This window comes from Thunnus thynnus, chromosome 11 (assembly GCF_963924715.1).
Source record: "Thunnus thynnus chromosome 11, fThuThy2.1, whole genome shotgun sequence".
NCBI lineage: Eukaryota > Metazoa > Chordata > Actinopteri > Scombriformes > Scombridae > Thunnus > Thunnus thynnus.
Genome location: NC_089527.1, coordinates 2,065,436 through 2,083,686, shown reverse-complemented (window position 1 = coordinate 2,083,686; position 18,251 = coordinate 2,065,436). Strand labels below are relative to the sequence as shown.

The 18,251-nt window shown below is 36.6% G+C and overlaps 3 protein-coding genes across 3 annotated transcripts in view; 2 read left to right on the top strand and 1 right to left on the bottom strand.

Annotated features, from left to right (window-relative positions):
- The window catches only part of LOC137192247 (interferon-induced protein 44-like), a 42,153-nt gene that overhangs the window by 4,288 nt on the left and 19,614 nt on the right, over nt 1-18,251 (top strand). The window lies entirely within an intron of this gene.
- Nucleotides 1,435-9,747, top strand: LOC137192246 (interferon-induced protein 44-like). Its single transcript, XM_067602782.1, has 7 exons — nt 1,435-1,626; nt 1,773-1,806; nt 3,417-3,618; nt 4,267-4,419; nt 5,025-5,193; nt 7,963-8,063; nt 8,162-9,747. The coding sequence occupies exons 4-7, from the start codon at nt 4,333-4,335 to the stop codon at nt 8,321-8,323; spliced, it is 519 nt and encodes a 172-aa protein (XP_067458883.1). The 5' UTR covers nt 1,435-1,626; nt 1,773-1,806; nt 3,417-3,618; nt 4,267-4,332; the 3' UTR covers nt 8,324-9,747.
- The window catches only part of LOC137192174 (interferon-induced protein 44-like), a 5,939-nt gene continuing 1,118 nt past the window's right edge, over nt 13,431-18,251 (bottom strand). Inside the window, exons 3-5 of the mRNA XM_067602685.1 lie at nt 18,044-18,212; nt 16,517-16,617; nt 13,431-16,437 (exon numbers count right to left, since the gene is read on the bottom strand). Of these exons, the coding sequence (XP_067458786.1) occupies nt 16,276-16,437; nt 16,517-16,617; nt 18,044-18,212 (432 nt within the window). The 3' untranslated portion in view covers nt 13,431-16,275. The remainder of the gene's footprint in view (nt 16,438-16,516; nt 16,618-18,043; nt 18,213-18,251) is intronic.

Below are 18,251 nucleotides of genomic sequence, written 5' to 3'. Positions count from 1 at the left end.
CTATTAGGGCTGTAGCAGATCACAGATGACCCACTGGCCTCTACTGACCCCCACTAGGCCTAAGTATCAGGGAATTTGTGACAGTGTCTTCTTACTACATCTTTGAACTAAAATGTTAAACAAGTAACAAACTCCTTTTCATCATTAATCCACTGCATGGGGTGCATAACGTTAGTGAGTGAGCTGTACTTCACAGCATTTCACATTCAACTATCCCAGGATTCCTGCTAACTAGCCGCATGTGGCTAACTCTATCCATCTACACATGGAAAATGCCCGTTCAGTCAGCCCACATAAAATTACACTGAATCTGAGCCCCTAACCCCTGTGTGTAACAGACTACAATTAATAGCATATTGCAGCTCAAAATCACACCCATAAATAAACAAACAACCCTTAACATGTGCAACACAAGGTACACAAGCATATATACATCTTTAATACCAACTGAACATCACAGCAACCTCAGTCAAAGTCACATAAAAGAGCTAAGTAACTAGTGGCTAATCGTTATCATTCTAATCGCTAACTTGCTAGCTCACATCTAAAACAAAAACAGAATGAGCCTGACATAATTAGTGCATTCGCACTTACATATTAAGGATGCACACAGTCCAGCACACAACACAGGCCACTTATGACTGACAGACTGGCTGCAACACACTCGGGTAACTAAACGTTACTACACAGGGATGCAATCAGGTGATGGCGGGCTGAGCAGTTGCATTAGACACAAAGCCTTTCATAGGACTGACTCCGCCTTCTTACAGACATGGCGGTGGTGTCAATTAATTTTAAACTTATCAATAAAAAGGATATGTCATTTGTTGTAAAATTCAACACGTAGAAGCCATATTTGACTAAAAATCAGCATTTTGATGGTATGTTAACTGTTTGAGCTTAGTGTGCATTTTGAAACACCTTATGGCATCGCAAGGAGGAAAACGCACACTTAAGCATAACATAGAGCAATACAATCACGGGTGAAAACATTTAACTTTAAGCAAGAAAATGATTATTTAAAAGTTGTGTAGTTTGTCGATGAAAAAGCCAGGCAGGTACTCTTGCAGCCTTGTGGGAGAACAAGTTCAGACTTGCTCAGACCGGTTACAGTTGGGCGGGTCCTGAGGATTTACTTATTCAGTAAGTCCTTAAACTAAGTTTTGTGAAATCAGTTTATTGTAAAGTAACAGGAAATCAAATTTATGACAGAAAATTATAAGTTACTTAAACAGTCACACTTTTTACTTTTCTGTAAGTAAAAGAAGACAAAATCAATTTATTGTCAAAAATATACATTTTATAATTAAGTCACATGGACATTGCCACTGAAGGGCTTTTTACAGTGTATGTTTAATGTAACTAAATTCCACTGTTAAGCTAAAAACTATATTTTATATGTTTAAAATGTTTAGTTTGATTTAAAGAACAACAAGTAAACAACAAGTAAATAAATATCTCTATCACTATTACTACTCTTGCTACAGTTTAACCAAACATCATTGTCATAATTCTGTAATATTCATTTTTACCAGATATCTTTACCAAACTTTTTATGATTTTTATTCTTCTATTATCTAAAGTATTGCTTCTGCTTCACTTTCACAGCACCACCACCTTCTCTCAGTAAGTTATGAAATTTATTTTACAACATCCACAACACATTAATTCTGACTATTATTTACATGTTGATGCATGATTCTGATGAATTTACTCTTTCAAAATCCTAATTATATTTACTGTTTGATGCCTTTATGTTATTTCCTTGTCAGCTTTTAGAGATCCGTGGAGAAAAATATCTTGGGGGTGAGTAGATATAAATTTGATGCGGTAGCCTTCATTTGTGCCTCTGCTGCTCAACACCAACCTGTCTGACAGTTTATCTGTTTGTCAGGCCAGAATTTTATTTTGGCTTATGACCAAATACCTGCAAAACTAATGGCATCCCATCACCCTCAGCTGTGTTTACTGCTAATGAGCAAATGCTACAATGCTAACAAGCTAATCTAACAGTAAACATTATACCTGCTGAAATTAGCATGTTAGCTAAAAGTTATTTATAACCAGTTGAAATAATTAACTAAACATAATGGATGAATAGTTGAAATAATTAGCTATAAGTATAATGTAACCATTGTTACTGTGAACACGGTACAATGCTAAGTACAACCTCACTGCTAGCATGGCTGTTGACTCTTACACTGTTTCTGAAATCTCTCCTTGTTTTCTGCATAGTGCACTACTGTTTATTTACCCTCCACCATTTTATTTGTATGTCTGAACTGTGGCATGTACACTACTTTCTTCTAATAGTCCCACAGTGTGATGCACTGCATTTTATAGATGTGATAATTACTGTTGAGTCACCCAATCAGTCATAACATTCATCTAAAATGTATTTATTTTTATTTGTTTATTTTATTTAAAAAGGGACAATGTACAAGTTGAACATGTACAAAGTTATACAAAAAAGAACACACAAGACACAAAATATAGAACTACACACAATAGCACATCACAAATGTGATTCGCTACATTGGCTTCCTGTAAAATCTAGAATAGAATTTAAAATCCTTCTCCTAACTTACAAAGCCCTTAATGGTCAGGCACCATCATATCTTGAAGAGCTCATAATACCATATTATCCCACTAGAACACTGCGCTCCCAGTATGCAACTTACTGGTGGTCCCTACAGTCTTTAAAAGTAGAATGGGAGGCAGAGCCTTCAGCTATCAGGCTCCTCTTCTATGGAACCATCTTTCAGATTCAGTCCAGGGTGCAGACACCCTCTCTATGTTTAAGAGTAGGCTTAAAACTTCCCTTTTTGATAAAGCTTATAGTTAGGGCCGACCAGGCTCGCCTTGGATCAGCCCTTAGTTATGCTGCTATAGGCCTAGACTGCTGGGGGACTTCCCATGATGCACTGAGCTCCTCTCTCCTCCTCCTCCTCTCCATCTGTATGCATTCATGTAACATTAATGCATGTCACTAACTTTGCTTTTCCCCCGGAGTTTTTTGTGCTTTCTCATCTCACAGGAAAACCTGGGTTCTGGGTGCAATCTCCTATCTGAAGGATCTAATAGAATTTACTGAGCAAGTGTACACAAAGTCATGTAGTGGAGGAGGGGCCAAACCATAAACCAGGCACTAATTTGACAATAATCTAAAATTATCAAAGCTCAGTAAATATTATTTCTCCAGGACCCGCCAGTGATGGAAATGTATTGGCTTTGTGTCCAGAGTTAGAGAAGAATCTCGATTTACGGCTCACTGTTTAGTGAACTGCTGAGTGACTGTTATATAGGGAGTAGTCAATGAATGTATGACGGAGTGATTTTGGACACCACCTTGTAAAAACTGATATGAAAGTTTTATGCATTTAATCTAAAATCCAATTCAACAATTTTTTACACAGAGACAAAGAGAGAGATCTGCAGTATGTGAGGAATTATCAACCTGAAAACACCAACGTCAAACATCTCAGGATCTTGCTCTACGGGCCAGTCGGTGCTGGAAAGTCCAGCTTCATCAGTTCTGTCATCAGCGCCGTGAGAGGCAGGCTGAGCGTTACAGCTGAAGCCAGTGCAACCGTCAGTGACAGAAGTCACTCCAAGAAAGTACGTAAACTAGTCCAGAACAAGTCTTTTTCTTCCTCTACTAATTCTTCTTCACCTCCTTTCACTCTGATTTGATGTTTCTGACACTTGAGATTTGACACACTTGCCTCATCTCCGTCTGGTGTTACTATTAGTGATGTTACCTTCCACACATGATCAACTTTTCAAAGCAAAAGTATTGCAGTGAGATGTTTCAATGCTTCATTTGCCAAAAATCATGTGACTACCTCAGACGAGGCCTCGTTACATCAGGAGGTGTCGTGCTGGTTTTGGATACAGGATGTGCTTCTCAGTCTGCCACAGTATTTAAAAACAGAGCTGTAGACTCAGTTTAAAGGGGATCAGTTCTAATAGTGTAGACTTTATAGAACAAAACAATGAAAGCAGTAAGGCCATTTATATTCTAACTGTTTTATCCTTCCATACAAAGACAATACCAATAATTACTCAGCTGATGTCAGTATTTTACTGTATCAAATACTTCAAACCAGATATTTTCTAACGTAGATGTTAATCTTTGGCAGATGATTCAACCAGGAGAGTTTCATGCTGATCCAACCCACAATTCTCTGCAAATTACAAACAAAGACACTAGTTAAAGGATGGCACCATTGTCATAAATCCTGCACATTTCCATGTTTCTTTCAGTATGAGACTCACAGAATCCAGAAAGAAAGCAGAGGAAACTTCTACCCTTTTGTATTCAATGACATCATGGGTCTGGAGGTAGGAGCTGGATGTGGAGTCAGAGTGGAAGACATCAAACTGGCCTTGAAGGGACACGTGCAGGAGGGATACAAGGTACAACTGTGACACTTGATTCAGTCAAACACGTTAGTTTTGTATGGCAGCATAGTGCTGACACCATGACAAGAAATATCTGCTCAGTTTCTTGTTATAACAAGAAACTTTTCATGTTATTTTGAGATATTTTCTCATTATTACTAGATGCCAAATTATTCAGTTTTTACAAGAAATCTTCTTGTAATAACAACATATCACTTTGTTATCTCACAAAATGAACGTATCTCATTAAATCAAACTTCTCGTTATAACATGATAAGTTGGTTAGTAATAACAAGAAACTTCCATATGTCATTATGGTTTGAATAAGATTTATGTCATGTATTTAGTATCTAGTAAAAATAAATATAAAAAATATAAAATATCTCTGAATAACATGAAAAATATCTTGTTATAATAAATATTTCACTAATTTTAATAAAAGTCTGAATACTTGTAATACTGAATTTTATTTATCTTTTAAAGCTATTTATTAGTTAATTTTACTACTAAAAATATATTTGTATACTTCTCCCATTTGTTCAGTAGATATGAACCTTTTTTGTAGACTTTGTTGACATTGTTGCATCATTGTTTATATGGACTTTTATATTATTTTACAGTTCAATCCTGCATCTCCATTGTCAGACGGTGATCCTGGATACATCTCCTCACCGTCTGCAGATGACAAAGTTCATCTTCTGGTTTATGTCTGTGATGCTAATGCATCAGAGATTAAGGAGCCTGTTATGCAGAAGATGAAGGAAATCAGAGAAGTAGCCAGTGGCTTGGGTAAGAGCAGTGCTTTAGAGAAGAGTATCAGCCAATGAAACACATCTGTTCTAATAAGGTTTCAGGTACACTGCTCACAGTAAAGCTGAGTGTTCATGAATCTGCTTCAATCAGTGAACTCATGCAGAACTAATAATGATGTGAATGTTGAGTACGTACAGACTGCAGCTCAGCTGATACTGCAGTTATGACACTGATGTAAATATAGAAATATTAGCGTTTAAAACAATCTTATAATGATGTAATATATCTAATTTAATATATGTATATAAACATTTCTGATATGAATTAATTATTTTAACTAATTAATTATTTGATATTAATCCCTTAAATTTGGTTAGAGTCCAGTTTCTGACTGAAATATCTCAATAACTATTGGATGAATATTGTACAGATATTCATGATCCTCTCAGGATGAATCTAATCTCTTCACTGATCCTCTGACTTTTCACCCAGTGACATCATCCGCTCAAAATTTAAATTTGTCCGAAGCATACAAACTGCTAATTATCAAATGTTAGCATGCTAACGTTAAGATGGTGAACATGGTGAGCATTATACCTGCCAAACATCAACATGTTAGCATTTAGCTAAAAGAATGTCAGTACAGTACCTAAGTTACAGCCACACAGAGCAGCTCGCAGGGCTCTAGACTCTTATGAACATATTTACTGAGGATTCTCAGCTCCTCTTTTAGGCGCTAAACAGCTGAACTGTGATTCTCCTTATTTACTGACCATACTGAGGTTTTGTGTCAGTTAAATGGAAGAAAAGTGGCACCGCTGAACATTCAAAGTTCAGCAGCAGAAATCACTTTTCACTCCATTCTTGTCCAGACATACGGGTGAGTCTGATTCTCATCACTTTATGCAAATCAGATGACGTGCAGCTTATTTTAAATATCCTGCTGCGTTAAAACATTGTGACGACACAAATGTTTGTGATTATGGGCCCTATTTTAACGATCTAAAGCGCACGGTCTGAAGCGCATGGCGCAAATGCACTTAGTTTGTGTCCAAATCCACTTTTGCTATTTTAACGGTGGAAAAATGGTCGCTGCGCCAGGCGCACGGTTCAAAGGGGTTGTCCATAGTCTCCTAATTAATCATGGGTGTGTTTTCAGCGTAACATGCAATAAACCAATCACAGTGTCATCTCCCATTCCCTTTAAGAGCCAGGTGTGCTTGCACCTTGGCGGATTGCTATTATAACGGCGCATTTGCCGAGTAGCAAGAAGGAGCGCTTCTCTGCAGAGGAAACGGATCTGCTCGTGCACAAAGGGAAAGCGCACGATCCATAACGAGCACACTGCTGCTCCTGGACCCTCCCGTGGTCCCAGACCACCAGTTTAAGATCCTGTTCATTCATTTGTTGCAAATTTGTCTTCGTTTGGTTTTTAAAAAGGTTTATTATTTTAACTACAGCTTTGGTTTCTTTAAAATCATTTTGTTCAGTCAGGGAGTATCAAATCAGCAGGTTTTAATTGTTGAAAGTATAGAAACTTGATCACTGTAACCTCAAAAATGTTAAAGAATATTTGTTAAATATTGTTCAAAAATTAAAGAATTAATTTTAATCATGTAAAGAATCATCAACACAGTTATCAGGACTTGATGAGCTCTCCAAGGTGCTGATCCTGCTGCTGGCAGCAGCTAGAAGCTCTGCAGATTTATTTCCTTCGTTAGTTTAATCATTGTTTTCACCTCATTTATTTCCTCATGTCATCATGTACTGATGCAGCAGGAAAGTCGATCTGTGTCTGATCCGTTGTTGTCCGTCTGTTTAAATAACTACATGATTACACGATTTGGTCAAATAATTCAACAATTTAATCCATCATTACTGCGATTAGTTAATTCTGATAAATATTATGACTGAGCATTATGACATGTATTTTTAAAAATATATTAATATACACAATAATAATCTTTCACATTGTAATCCTTTTATTTGTTACCTTGTGCATGTTTGTGCGCTGCTGCGTGTCCTGTGTGTGTAACAAGCAGAGTGTAAGTGGTGCAGCCGCCTGTGTAGGTGCATATTACTGTCCTGATAACGCTCCTTAAAATAACAGTGAAACACTGCACCATTGACTTTAGACCAGGTATTTGTTGGTCAATAGTGCAATCGCTCTCTGCTGCCTCAAGATAGCAACGCGCCAACAATGCGCCTGACCACACCTTACATTTAGACCAACACCCCCATGGGCGCACTGATGGGCGCACTGATGGGCACAAGTGCCGTTGCTATTTTAACAACGTGGGCACTGGACGGGAAAATGACAACTGCGTCTGTCTTAAAATAAGATAGGACCCTTAGTGCTTAGTAAATATCCTCCTCAGTCTTGCTCTCCTATACATTCATTTTCAGCACATAGTAATATAGAATATGCAGAAATTATAAAATAGAATTAAATTAATATAGTTCTCCAGTAGATTAAGCTAAAATAAAATATTAATGCCAAAATGAATATTTATTCCAGAAAGTTTACATTGTGGAACAATAAGTTACAGCTAATTTTTGTTTGTGTCTTTTTGTTGGTATTGGTAAACTGTTGTTTCTTCAGTATTTTATATATTTTGTGCTGGTTTGTGAACACCACAGCTTTAATCTGTATTTATCTGTCTTCTTAATATGAAGTGGTTTAGTCTGCATTTCTTAGGTTTGTGGTTTACAGTGTTTAACATGCAGTTCTAATGTTTTTTAAACCTGAATGAACTGTGAAAGTTAACTGAGGTCAGGTTACTAAATGCATCTCTCTGTTGGCAGGGATTCCTCAAGTGGCGATTGTCACCAAAGTTGATGAAGCCTGTGATGAAACTGAAAAGGATCTAAAGAATGTCTACAAGAGCAAACACCTGAAGAAAAAGGTGAGTTTCTGTCAGTTTTGTTACAGAAATGTAAAGTAAGTTCATTATTTTTATAATGTGAGCTCACTGTAGATGACTTTTGTTTCTTTAAAACTTAGATCACAGAATTCAGCGCTAGGCTGGGTATTCCACTCAACTGCATCTTTGCTGTGAAGAACTACAGCTCAGAAACCTACCTGGATGAGGATGTTAACACACTGATGCTGAACGCACTGAGACTGATGATTGACTTTGGAGATGACTTCATTAACAAAATGTAAACCTACTTTCTGCTGAGATACATGGTCATCATACCATTATCATTGATTATCATTAATGATGATCAGCTTAATACCAGTATGATGGAGAATGGTTTAGTATTATTGTATTAATACACATTCATGTTGAGATCATCAATAAGGAGGTATTAGTCTGTGCTTATTTGCTTTTTATTATCCTAATGTGTAGTTGATTTGTTTGCCTTTCCTTCCCTTTCATAAAGTCGCTCCACTCAAAAACGTTTTTCTTCTTGTTCCTTCAGTTGGATGTTTGTTCTCTTCTCTTTGTAGAATCATGTGCAGAGTTTGTTTTTCATTCTTCTGCTGAAAGTTTCTCTGAAATCATTTAAAATCAGATATTCAGATGTGGTCCTATGAGCAGGATTTGTGACATCACAACTAGTTTGGAAGCCAATCCTGGTCCAATATTCAATTCACACAAATGTGATGTGATTTTCTTTATTGGTTTTGTGGAAAAAACATATCAGACATTATTGTTCCAGTATTAAAGCTACACTTCAACATTTAGCTGGATAGAAATGCAGATAAAACACAGTTTCAACTGCATTTTAATGACTAAATATATTATATGTGGAGAAAACTGGTGAAAATCAGTTAAAGTACTTACAGATTTCACCTTGAAGTCTCATTTGCTGATTTTTGGTGCAAAAAAGGAACTTCTTGTTCTTCTTCTTCTTTGTCTTCTTCTTCTTCATTTTTATGGCAGTTGCCAAACAACATTTTGGTGCATTACCACCATCAACTGGAGTGGAGTGTGGATCAGGAATCTATACATTCACTAATTCTAATAATACATAAAAAAAGTAAAATTAAGAAAATAAAGTTATATTCTTATTCTTTCTATCAAGTTTGAAAACACCTTTCTTCATAATAGATCACATAAATCAAAGCTTAACTTTATTTCTTTGATCTTCTCTCAGCATCATATTTTGGACATTAAAGCATAAAATGCTCTTAAGTTTCTTCTCAATCACAAAATTCCCACCTTCCTGTATTATATTTTCCTATTTTAAATAACGTTCTGTTTAATCCTGAATGACCAAAACGTTCTCCAAATGTTCTTCCTTTGTTCATCTGTCAGCTATTTCATTTCCTTTGATTCCTGTATGTGCTGGTTTCCGTACAAATGTCAGTTCCATCATATGAATTCTATATAGTGTTGAGGGGAGACCTCAACCCCTGTATGTGTGAACAAAAGTGTAAAAAGGATTTTGAACAATATAAATGTTGATAAAAACAACCAGTGGAAGAGTTTATAGACAGGTGAGACTGAAGAGGTGAGTTTTCAGTTCTCAGGTTTGTGTCTCAGTCCAGGAAACAGAATATAACGATCCCTTCATGTATGTATGTACTGATTTGTAAAACAAGTTACTGACCTTCAAAGAAATAAAATAAATTGTACTGTCTTGTGTATCTTTTCTTATAACATTATTGATCATTGCTTTTAGCAGTGGCACACAGTCCTGTCCAGTCCTGGGGGCTGGGGGGTCACCTGCCAAGCTTCTCAGGACTGTGAAACTGCCAGGATTGAAACTCCACATCAGTTCCTGGCAGTTTGTCTGTGCTGTCTACAAATTCCCGTGAACAGTCGTTAACCTGCACTAAACAGCAAACAACAGGCTCAGGAGGTAGAGCGGGTCGTCCACTAATCGGAAGATCGGCGGTTCGATTCCCGGCTCCTCCAGTCCACATGCCGATGTATCCTTGGGCAAGATACTTAACCCCAAAAATTGCTCCTGATGGCTGTGCCATCAGTGTATGAATGTGTGTGAATGCTTAGCTTCCTCTGATGGGCAGGTTGGGACCTTGCATGGTAGCCCCTGTACCCATTCAGCGTATGAATGTGTGTGAATGGGTGAATGTGATTCGTAGTGTAAAAAGCGCTTTGAGTGGTTGGAAGACTAGAAAGGCGCTATACAAGTACAGTCCATTTACCATTTACCATTTACAATGTGTAAAATAATAATAATAATAATAATAATAATAATAATAATAATAATAATAATAATAATAACTTTATTTGTATAGCACCTTTCATACAAAAAAATCAAGCTCAAACTGCTTCATAAAATGAACATAAAAACATGTAAGTGGACATAAGAGGGAAAATGAAACATTTTGATAAAAGATCAAATAAAGTGTCAATAGAATACATTATAATAAGATATAATAAAAAAAAAGTTAAAACATAGAAGACATAAAATGTAAAAAATCAAGTAAAATTGAACATTTTAAAAGAAGTGCAGTAGAGCATCAGTGTGAAGCAGACTGAGAGAAAATCTAGTTAAAGTCTAAAGTGAAGAGATAAGTTTTTAGTTTTCTTTTAAAGATATATAGCTGATATCTATCAGTCGTGTTTCCATAGTTTTGGGGCATAATTGACAAAGGCTGCATTCCCGATTTTCTTTCAGCTGTTGCTGGAATCTCCGATAAACCAGCAGCAGATGATCTCAGTGTTCTTGAAGGCAAATAGTTAATAAGAGAGTTAGCGATGCAGTTTGGTCCTAGTCCATTAAGGGCTTTGTATGTAAGGAGGACGACCTTAAAGTCAATTCTAAATGCTACAGGAAGCCAGTGCAGAGCTGAGTAGCTGGTCAGTAGTGGAGAATAATATTCTAGAGTTCCAGCGTTCTCTGTAATAATCTTGGAAAGTAATCCTTTCTTGCCAGACATACTGCTTTGTTACAGACAGTCATGGCTTCTTTGTATATATCACAGTGAACTGTGAGTCTAGTTTTCATTTTCTTTCAGCTGTCTGACAGATTCACTTGATCTCTTTAACACTCTTATTGTTTAACCATGAGGAGATTCTGTCAGTCCACTTCTTTTATCTTTTAATGAAGCAACAGTATTTAAAGCAGATGACAATGCGTTGTTGAAATTTTCAACAGCTGTAATTGTCACAGCTGTATGGCTCAAATGATCTCATCATATTAGAGGACAGTTTCAGCCTTGTTGTCTAGGAGTCTGTTTTGAACCAAAATGTCCCTTTTAGTCTTTGTCAGGGTTATGTTGGCATCATAAAACACACAGTGATGATCAGAAATGATAATTCAAATACTGAGACATTATCAATGTTTAACCCTTTTGTTATTACTGAATCTAGAGTGTTACCATGGTGATGAGGGGCTTCATTTACATGTTGGGTGAGTTCAAAACTGTCCAGTAAATTTACAAGCTCCACAGCTTTGGAGTCATTCTATTTATTAATATGAATGTTCAGGTCTCTGTTCAGGATTAACAGATGGATTAGACAGGTACCAGGTGGTCTGTGATTGCTATGATGTGTTTGAACACGCCACCAGCTGTTTAAGATCACCAGTATGTTTAATGAAGCAGCATGGGCTCTGTCTCATCTCTGGTGGACACCTGAGCGGTGATGACTGTGGTTCTTATGTTCAATAGTTCATCAGTTTGACTGAGCTTCAGCCTGGTAGTTATAACTAACTCCTGTGTTGCAGGGGGGAGGGGGGTCGTTGGGTCCATCTTTTGGATGCCTTCAGTGATTTGAAGCAGAGGGTCAGGTGACGGGGGAGCCTATAGTCTGGACCCAGTGATGTTTGGATGAATCCCATCAGGTTTAAAGCAGCCTCTTTAGTTCCATGAAATATTGAAATTGTCTATTTTTAAGTTTATCCCATGGGTGATGCACACCGATGTCAGCCATGTATTCAGGCCAGCGAGTCTGCTAAAAGAATCAATTCCTTTCTTCCAGGTCAGGATTGGTCCAGAAATTAGTATATCTTGTGATTTATAGTCGCTCAGTTTTTCCAGTAGTAGGGAAAAATCTTTTGTCAGGATTTCAGAGCCTGTTTTCTTTCACAGAATGTCAAAAGACCCAGTGTGGATAATAACTTTGATATTACTTGGACGTACAGTAAGGATAGCTAGCAACAGGCCAGTCAGTTCCTCAACAGATGTATCATCCATAGTTAGATTCTCAGTCTTTGCCAGTTTTACATGTTTTATACAAACGTATTTAAAAAAAAAAAATGTCACTACCAGGATCACATGTATCTTGCAATAAAAAGATTAAAATAAGCAACTATTTCCTTCCCAAACTGTCAGCAGTTATTTTTGCAGGTAAAAAACAGTCAGATCAAATGGATTTAAACTTTAAAAATGATTTTGATATAAAGAAATACAACATACAAAAACTAAACCACATTTTAAAATTCTACTTATATATATAATTATTACTACAGAGGTTACTGTATGGATCGTCATGATGTACAGTAAAATCACAAGCTATTACACAGGAAAACATGGTGATTACTGGATCTGATTCATAGAGGAGCAGCAGCAACATAACGGGAAGCTTAACCATGAAGTGCTTTAAATGTGATCAATAAAATCTTAAAATGAAGCTCTAACAGTGACTGATGACCGGTGAAGAGAAGACTGGTGTGATCTGGTCTCTTCAATGTTGTTAAAAGTTGAGCAACAGAGACTCTTCTGTAGGGAGGAGATGGACTTAAGAGGATTGTTTTTTATTTAGCAGGAGGACGTTCTAACCCTAACCCATCCAGCACTTGAGTTCCATTCACATAACAACAATAATGAATATTAGCTACATCACCGAAAATGCTCCTTACATGTTAATACATCAGTCATATTAATATAATTGTCATATAACAAATACTGTAATAATACACCACAAACCCTCGGAGAGGAGACATTTACATCATGAGTACTTGTACATTTGCTGATACTTCTGTACTTTGAAATAAATTTGGATGCAGGACATTTACTTGTATTGTTAGTGTTATTATTAGTGTTATTATTAGTGTTATTATTAGTAGGGATGTGCAGAGATCCCAGTATTTGTATTTGTATTCGAATAAAAGTAGAAAGAGGCTTAAAAATCCTGTTTTTGTTTTTATGACACTTTTAATTTTAGAAAATTAAAGTGTTACAATAAGTGTTCATGAATAAACTACCTTATGAAGGAGGTTCCAACATCGGGTCTTGAACTGGAGTCTCCCAGATCATAGACGACTGCGCTGACTACTGAACTAAAACTTTACTCATCACCTCATTTCAGCCAGACCTCTACCTATTTATACACCCATAACACAGTGACAGCACATCATGTATCATCATGCTTTATTTATAGAGCACCTTTCATGACATAAAATGCAGCTCAAAGTGCTTCACAAAAGAAATGTAAAACATAGATACAGATATATACACATGCACAAGCACATAGATACACACACACACATACATGTATATATATATATACATATACATATGCATGCGTATATATATGCATACATACATAAACATATACATACATATACACACATACATATTAAACAGGATAAATATCAGTTAAAACATAGTAAAGGAGTAAAAGACAAATTCTAGAGAAGGGATAAAATCATCGGGGTAAAACAAAATCGATTAAAGGCGAGGTCATAGAAGTAGGTTTTGAGTTGCCTCTTAAAACTGTCAACCGAGGTGGCCTGTCTGATATGAGGAGGGAGCATGTTCCAAATCCTCGGTGCATAACAACTGAAGGCAGCGTCGCCGTACCTCTTGCTGTTCGTCAGTGGCACCTTCAGCAGATCAGCACCATGCGATCTGAGGGAGCGATTTGGAACATACTCCAATCTGACAGGTATGAAGGTGCTAGCCCATTCAGAGCTTTAAAAACAAGTAAAAAAAATTTAAAATCTATCCTCAATGCTACTGGGAGCCAGAGCAAAGATGCTAACACAGGAGTAATGTGAACTCTTTTACTGGTTTTTGTCAGAATTCTTGCTGCAGAGTTTTGGATGAGTTGCAGTCTATCAATAGTTTTTTTTGGCAAACCAGTATACAGTGCGTTGCAATAATCTAACCGTGAGAGTACAAAGGCATGAGTCAGTTTTATTGCATCCTCCAGGGAGAGGTAGGGTCTGACTCTTGCAATGTTTCTCAGGTGATAAAAGGCTGTTTTAGTAACATTGCTGATATGATTGTCTAAATTGAGGTCAGGATCAAGAATGACACCCAGGTTTTTCACTATTGGTTTTACCTGTAGGGCCAGATTTCCAAGTCTATTTATTATTTCATCTCTTTGTTGAGCATCCATGCCAATGATAAGGACTTCACTTTTGTCTTCATTTAATTTGAGAAAGTTGCCATTCATCCACTGCACAATACTGGAGAAGCAGTTTAGTAGAGGGTGTAGGGCATCCTTATTGTCAGGTGCTACAGATAAATACAGCTGGGTGTCGTCAGCATAGCAGTGAAAATGAATCCTGTGGTTACGAATAATTTCACCAAGTGGATGTGTTGTATCAAATTGTTGCAGAAAAATGTACCAGAGCAAAAAACTCTCCTTTGAAAATAAAAAGGGAGTCAGAGGTCCAAGCAGCAAAGTGTTCTTTAATGCCGGCAAAAAAGGGGAGCAATCAGCACTTTTACAACGAACCAAATCGCTCCAAAGGTTTTTTCTTTGGGGCATTGTTTTTATTCCCTTGGGTCGGCTTAGGTCACACCTTATCATCCACCCTCCCTAATTTTTGACCAATTATTATGTTACTTTTATCTCCGTCACTCGTTGTTGGTCAAAACTCTTCAAAACAGGTTTTGAGCTGTTTGAGGATATGTACTGGCATATTCAATTCTACCTGATTATATCCAATTTTTATATAAGTATTGGGAATCATTTTACACCATTATTGCCAAGTTGTCTTCTGGCCTTTTATTTTTTTATAAGTTATTCTAGTCATTTTATACCCTTATTTCTTGATCTCCTCCAGAGAGTATTTTTTTAAAAGGTGAAGACTTAAATGCAGACCCAAGCAAAGTGACATGTAATACAAACACACTGAAATTTCTCCAGTGTATGATTATGATTCTTCTACCGTGCCTCTATACGTACATTGTGATTAACTATGGTTCATGAGATTATAACTACACCAATACAAATTGTATCACACTAGCCCTTATTGCTTATAAACTTATAAAATCAATCTGCATAGCTTAATATTGTCTTTAAGCACACCAATGACTTTTAATGAAAATACACCACAGATGTAAAGAGAAAATAACAAGGGACCAAGGATCGAGCCCTGAGGAACACCATAGAGAATGCTTTGCTTCTCAGAAACATAGTCACCAAGACTAACAAAGTAGTTTCTGTCTGTGAGGTACGTAAACCAGCTCAGCGTGGTTCCTGAGAGACCGATCCAGCTTTCGAGTCTGTTCAGAAGTATGAGGAGGAGGAGAACAAGAACAGAAACGTTCTTTTTATCTGCGCTCATTCTAAGATCATTTATGACTTTAGTGAGAGCAGTCTCGGTGCTATGTTTACCTCTGAAACCAGACTGAAATTTTTCATAAATATCATTGTTATGTAAGAAAGCCTCTAGCTGTATCAACACTGCCCTTTCCAGGATTTTACCTAGAAAGGGCAGGTTGGATAGATTATTTCCTTTAAATCAAGTTGCTTCATTTTCTCAGAAAGAGATGCTGAATGAGAGATTTCAGTGAGTTACAGAGGCTGAACAGGAAGTGATGTCATGACTTCAGCTCTCTACGCTGAGCCAGATGGAGCTGGGTTCATAAGGACTGATTAATACTGTAATGATATTAGTGCATTGTTTGTTAAACTAAATAAATGAGAATACATTTTTAAATTAAAAGAAAAGAGAAAGACTCCACTGCTACGCCTTCATATTTATGTGACCACAGAAATTCCTGCTCTGACCTGATTGAATCAATGACCTGATCTGTGAAAATAAACTAATTATAATAAACTGTTGTTTTCCTTTCAGCTGACTACAAGAAAATTCAGACACAACCTCTGTTTCTATAAGTGGCACATAGAGACAGTAACAGACTCCTTATCTCCTTAAACTACAGACATGGACAATAAAAGATAATTAGCAAAAAGTAAAACCAGTAAATAAAGTGTTATTGCTCATTTCTGTTTATAATTTTTACATTTTGTTGATGAAGTCGTCTCCAAAGTCGATGATGCGTCTCAGAGCGCTGAGGATCAGAGTGTCCATATCATCGTTGAGGTCGATTTCATCTCTGTAGTTCTTCACAGGAAAGATGCAGTTCATCGGGATGCCGACTGCTGAGCTCAAATCGTTCATCTACATGTTAAAGAAACAACATTAATAATGTGAAGTTTTTGACTGCAAAGCTTTAGGTTACATTTCTGTACAAACTCACCTTTTTCTTCAGGTATTTGCTCTTATAAACTTTCCTCAGATTCTTGTCAGTTTCAGCACAGGCCTCGTCGATCTTTGTGATCATCATCATCTGAGGAATCCCTGCAGATACAAAAACACACTCAGTTCTTTAAACCCGACTCAAAGCTAACATGATCAGGCTAACTGAAACCTGGTTTTAACCCTCTGCAGTCCAGCTTCATTTAGCTTCATTTTTACTTTCTCTGCATTCATGTTTGTCTTTTTTACCTTTTAAACCTCCACATACATGGTCTCTTTCTTTCAGCTCAAACTCAGCCATGTCTCACTTATTATTTTGTCAATTAACAAATTATAAAAGTGACAGAAACCCAAATGATGAGAAAAATGATACAGATGCTGATGAATGTGCACATTTTAGTGATAATCACTGAAAATATTTTTATAAAACAGTTTAAAGTTGTAAAAAATCTAGTTTCATTATTCATACACACAAATCCAGCAGAAATGTGTAAGAAATTAAACTGTAATTCAGTCTGTTTACATGTAAAGTGATTTTATATCATTATTGTGCCTTTATCATTGAAAGTATTTATGTGCCTATAAATCAATGAAAATATGAATAATTCATTTTTTAAAATAATTGTTCATCCACACACATAAATGAGATCCTGTATGAAAATCCCACATCAGCACTTTCTCTACATGAGATATAAATAAAGTTTTGTTACTGTGAATAAAACATGTTCAGTGTATTCACGGATCAGAGGGTTGATTGGCTCAGTGTGTTATCACTGTATTAAACAACAAAGTCAATTTAAAGTAACAGCTGAACAATCTGTTTACAGGAGGAGAAAGTTTCTGTTTTCTACAAACTAAAATGTCTCAGTTTTAACCTCTGATCACAGTAAAATGTTTTATCTTTAAAATCTTGTTCATAAAGGCCTTTATGGACTTAATAAATTATAACATGTTAGCCATTGTCTAAAATCATTTTTGTTAATTTTTTTGAGTTTTAAAAATACAAACATAAGGCTGTAAACACTTTTTTCAGTGTATTTAAAGCTTTAATCTGATACAAGTCTGCACATTATTTCAATATATATTTAGTCCTGACCGTTGTATCATGGACTGTATCAAACTGAGACGACTTATTCATAGATGAGTCTTGGACTAATAATAATATGTAATAATATGAAGAAACATGGACCTGCAGCAGGTGTCTGTTTAGTCTCTAATTCTTTTATCTCTCAGGAAATCAAACTTAAATATTTGTGATGACTCTTGTCTTGAAAAGTTTTCCATGTAACTATTAGAAGGTGAAACTCTAGGTTGATGTACTTGATGTACATGTTTCATGTATTTAATGTACGATTGTCTGTTGGTTCTGTGTTTACTGGCTGCAAGACTCATCTCCCCTCCAGGAAAATAAAGTCATCGTTGAAAGTTGAACGATGTGTTTTAATGTTGGAGACCAGGAGTTCAGATCAAGTTAACCTGAATAAAACGGGATCAGTGGATGCACACTTTCAGTAAACTCTGTTCTCACCCAGGTCTCTGGCTGCCTCTCTGACGCCCCTCATCTTCTCTAGAACTGACTCTTTAATCTCTGATGTGTTAGCAGAGAGGATGCAAACCAGAACGTGGACTCGATCGTCTGGAGAGGGGGACGGGTTGTATCCTGGATCGCTCTCTGACAGTGCAGATACTGGGTTGAACTGGAAAACAATGTAGAACCAAAATGAATGACACAATGA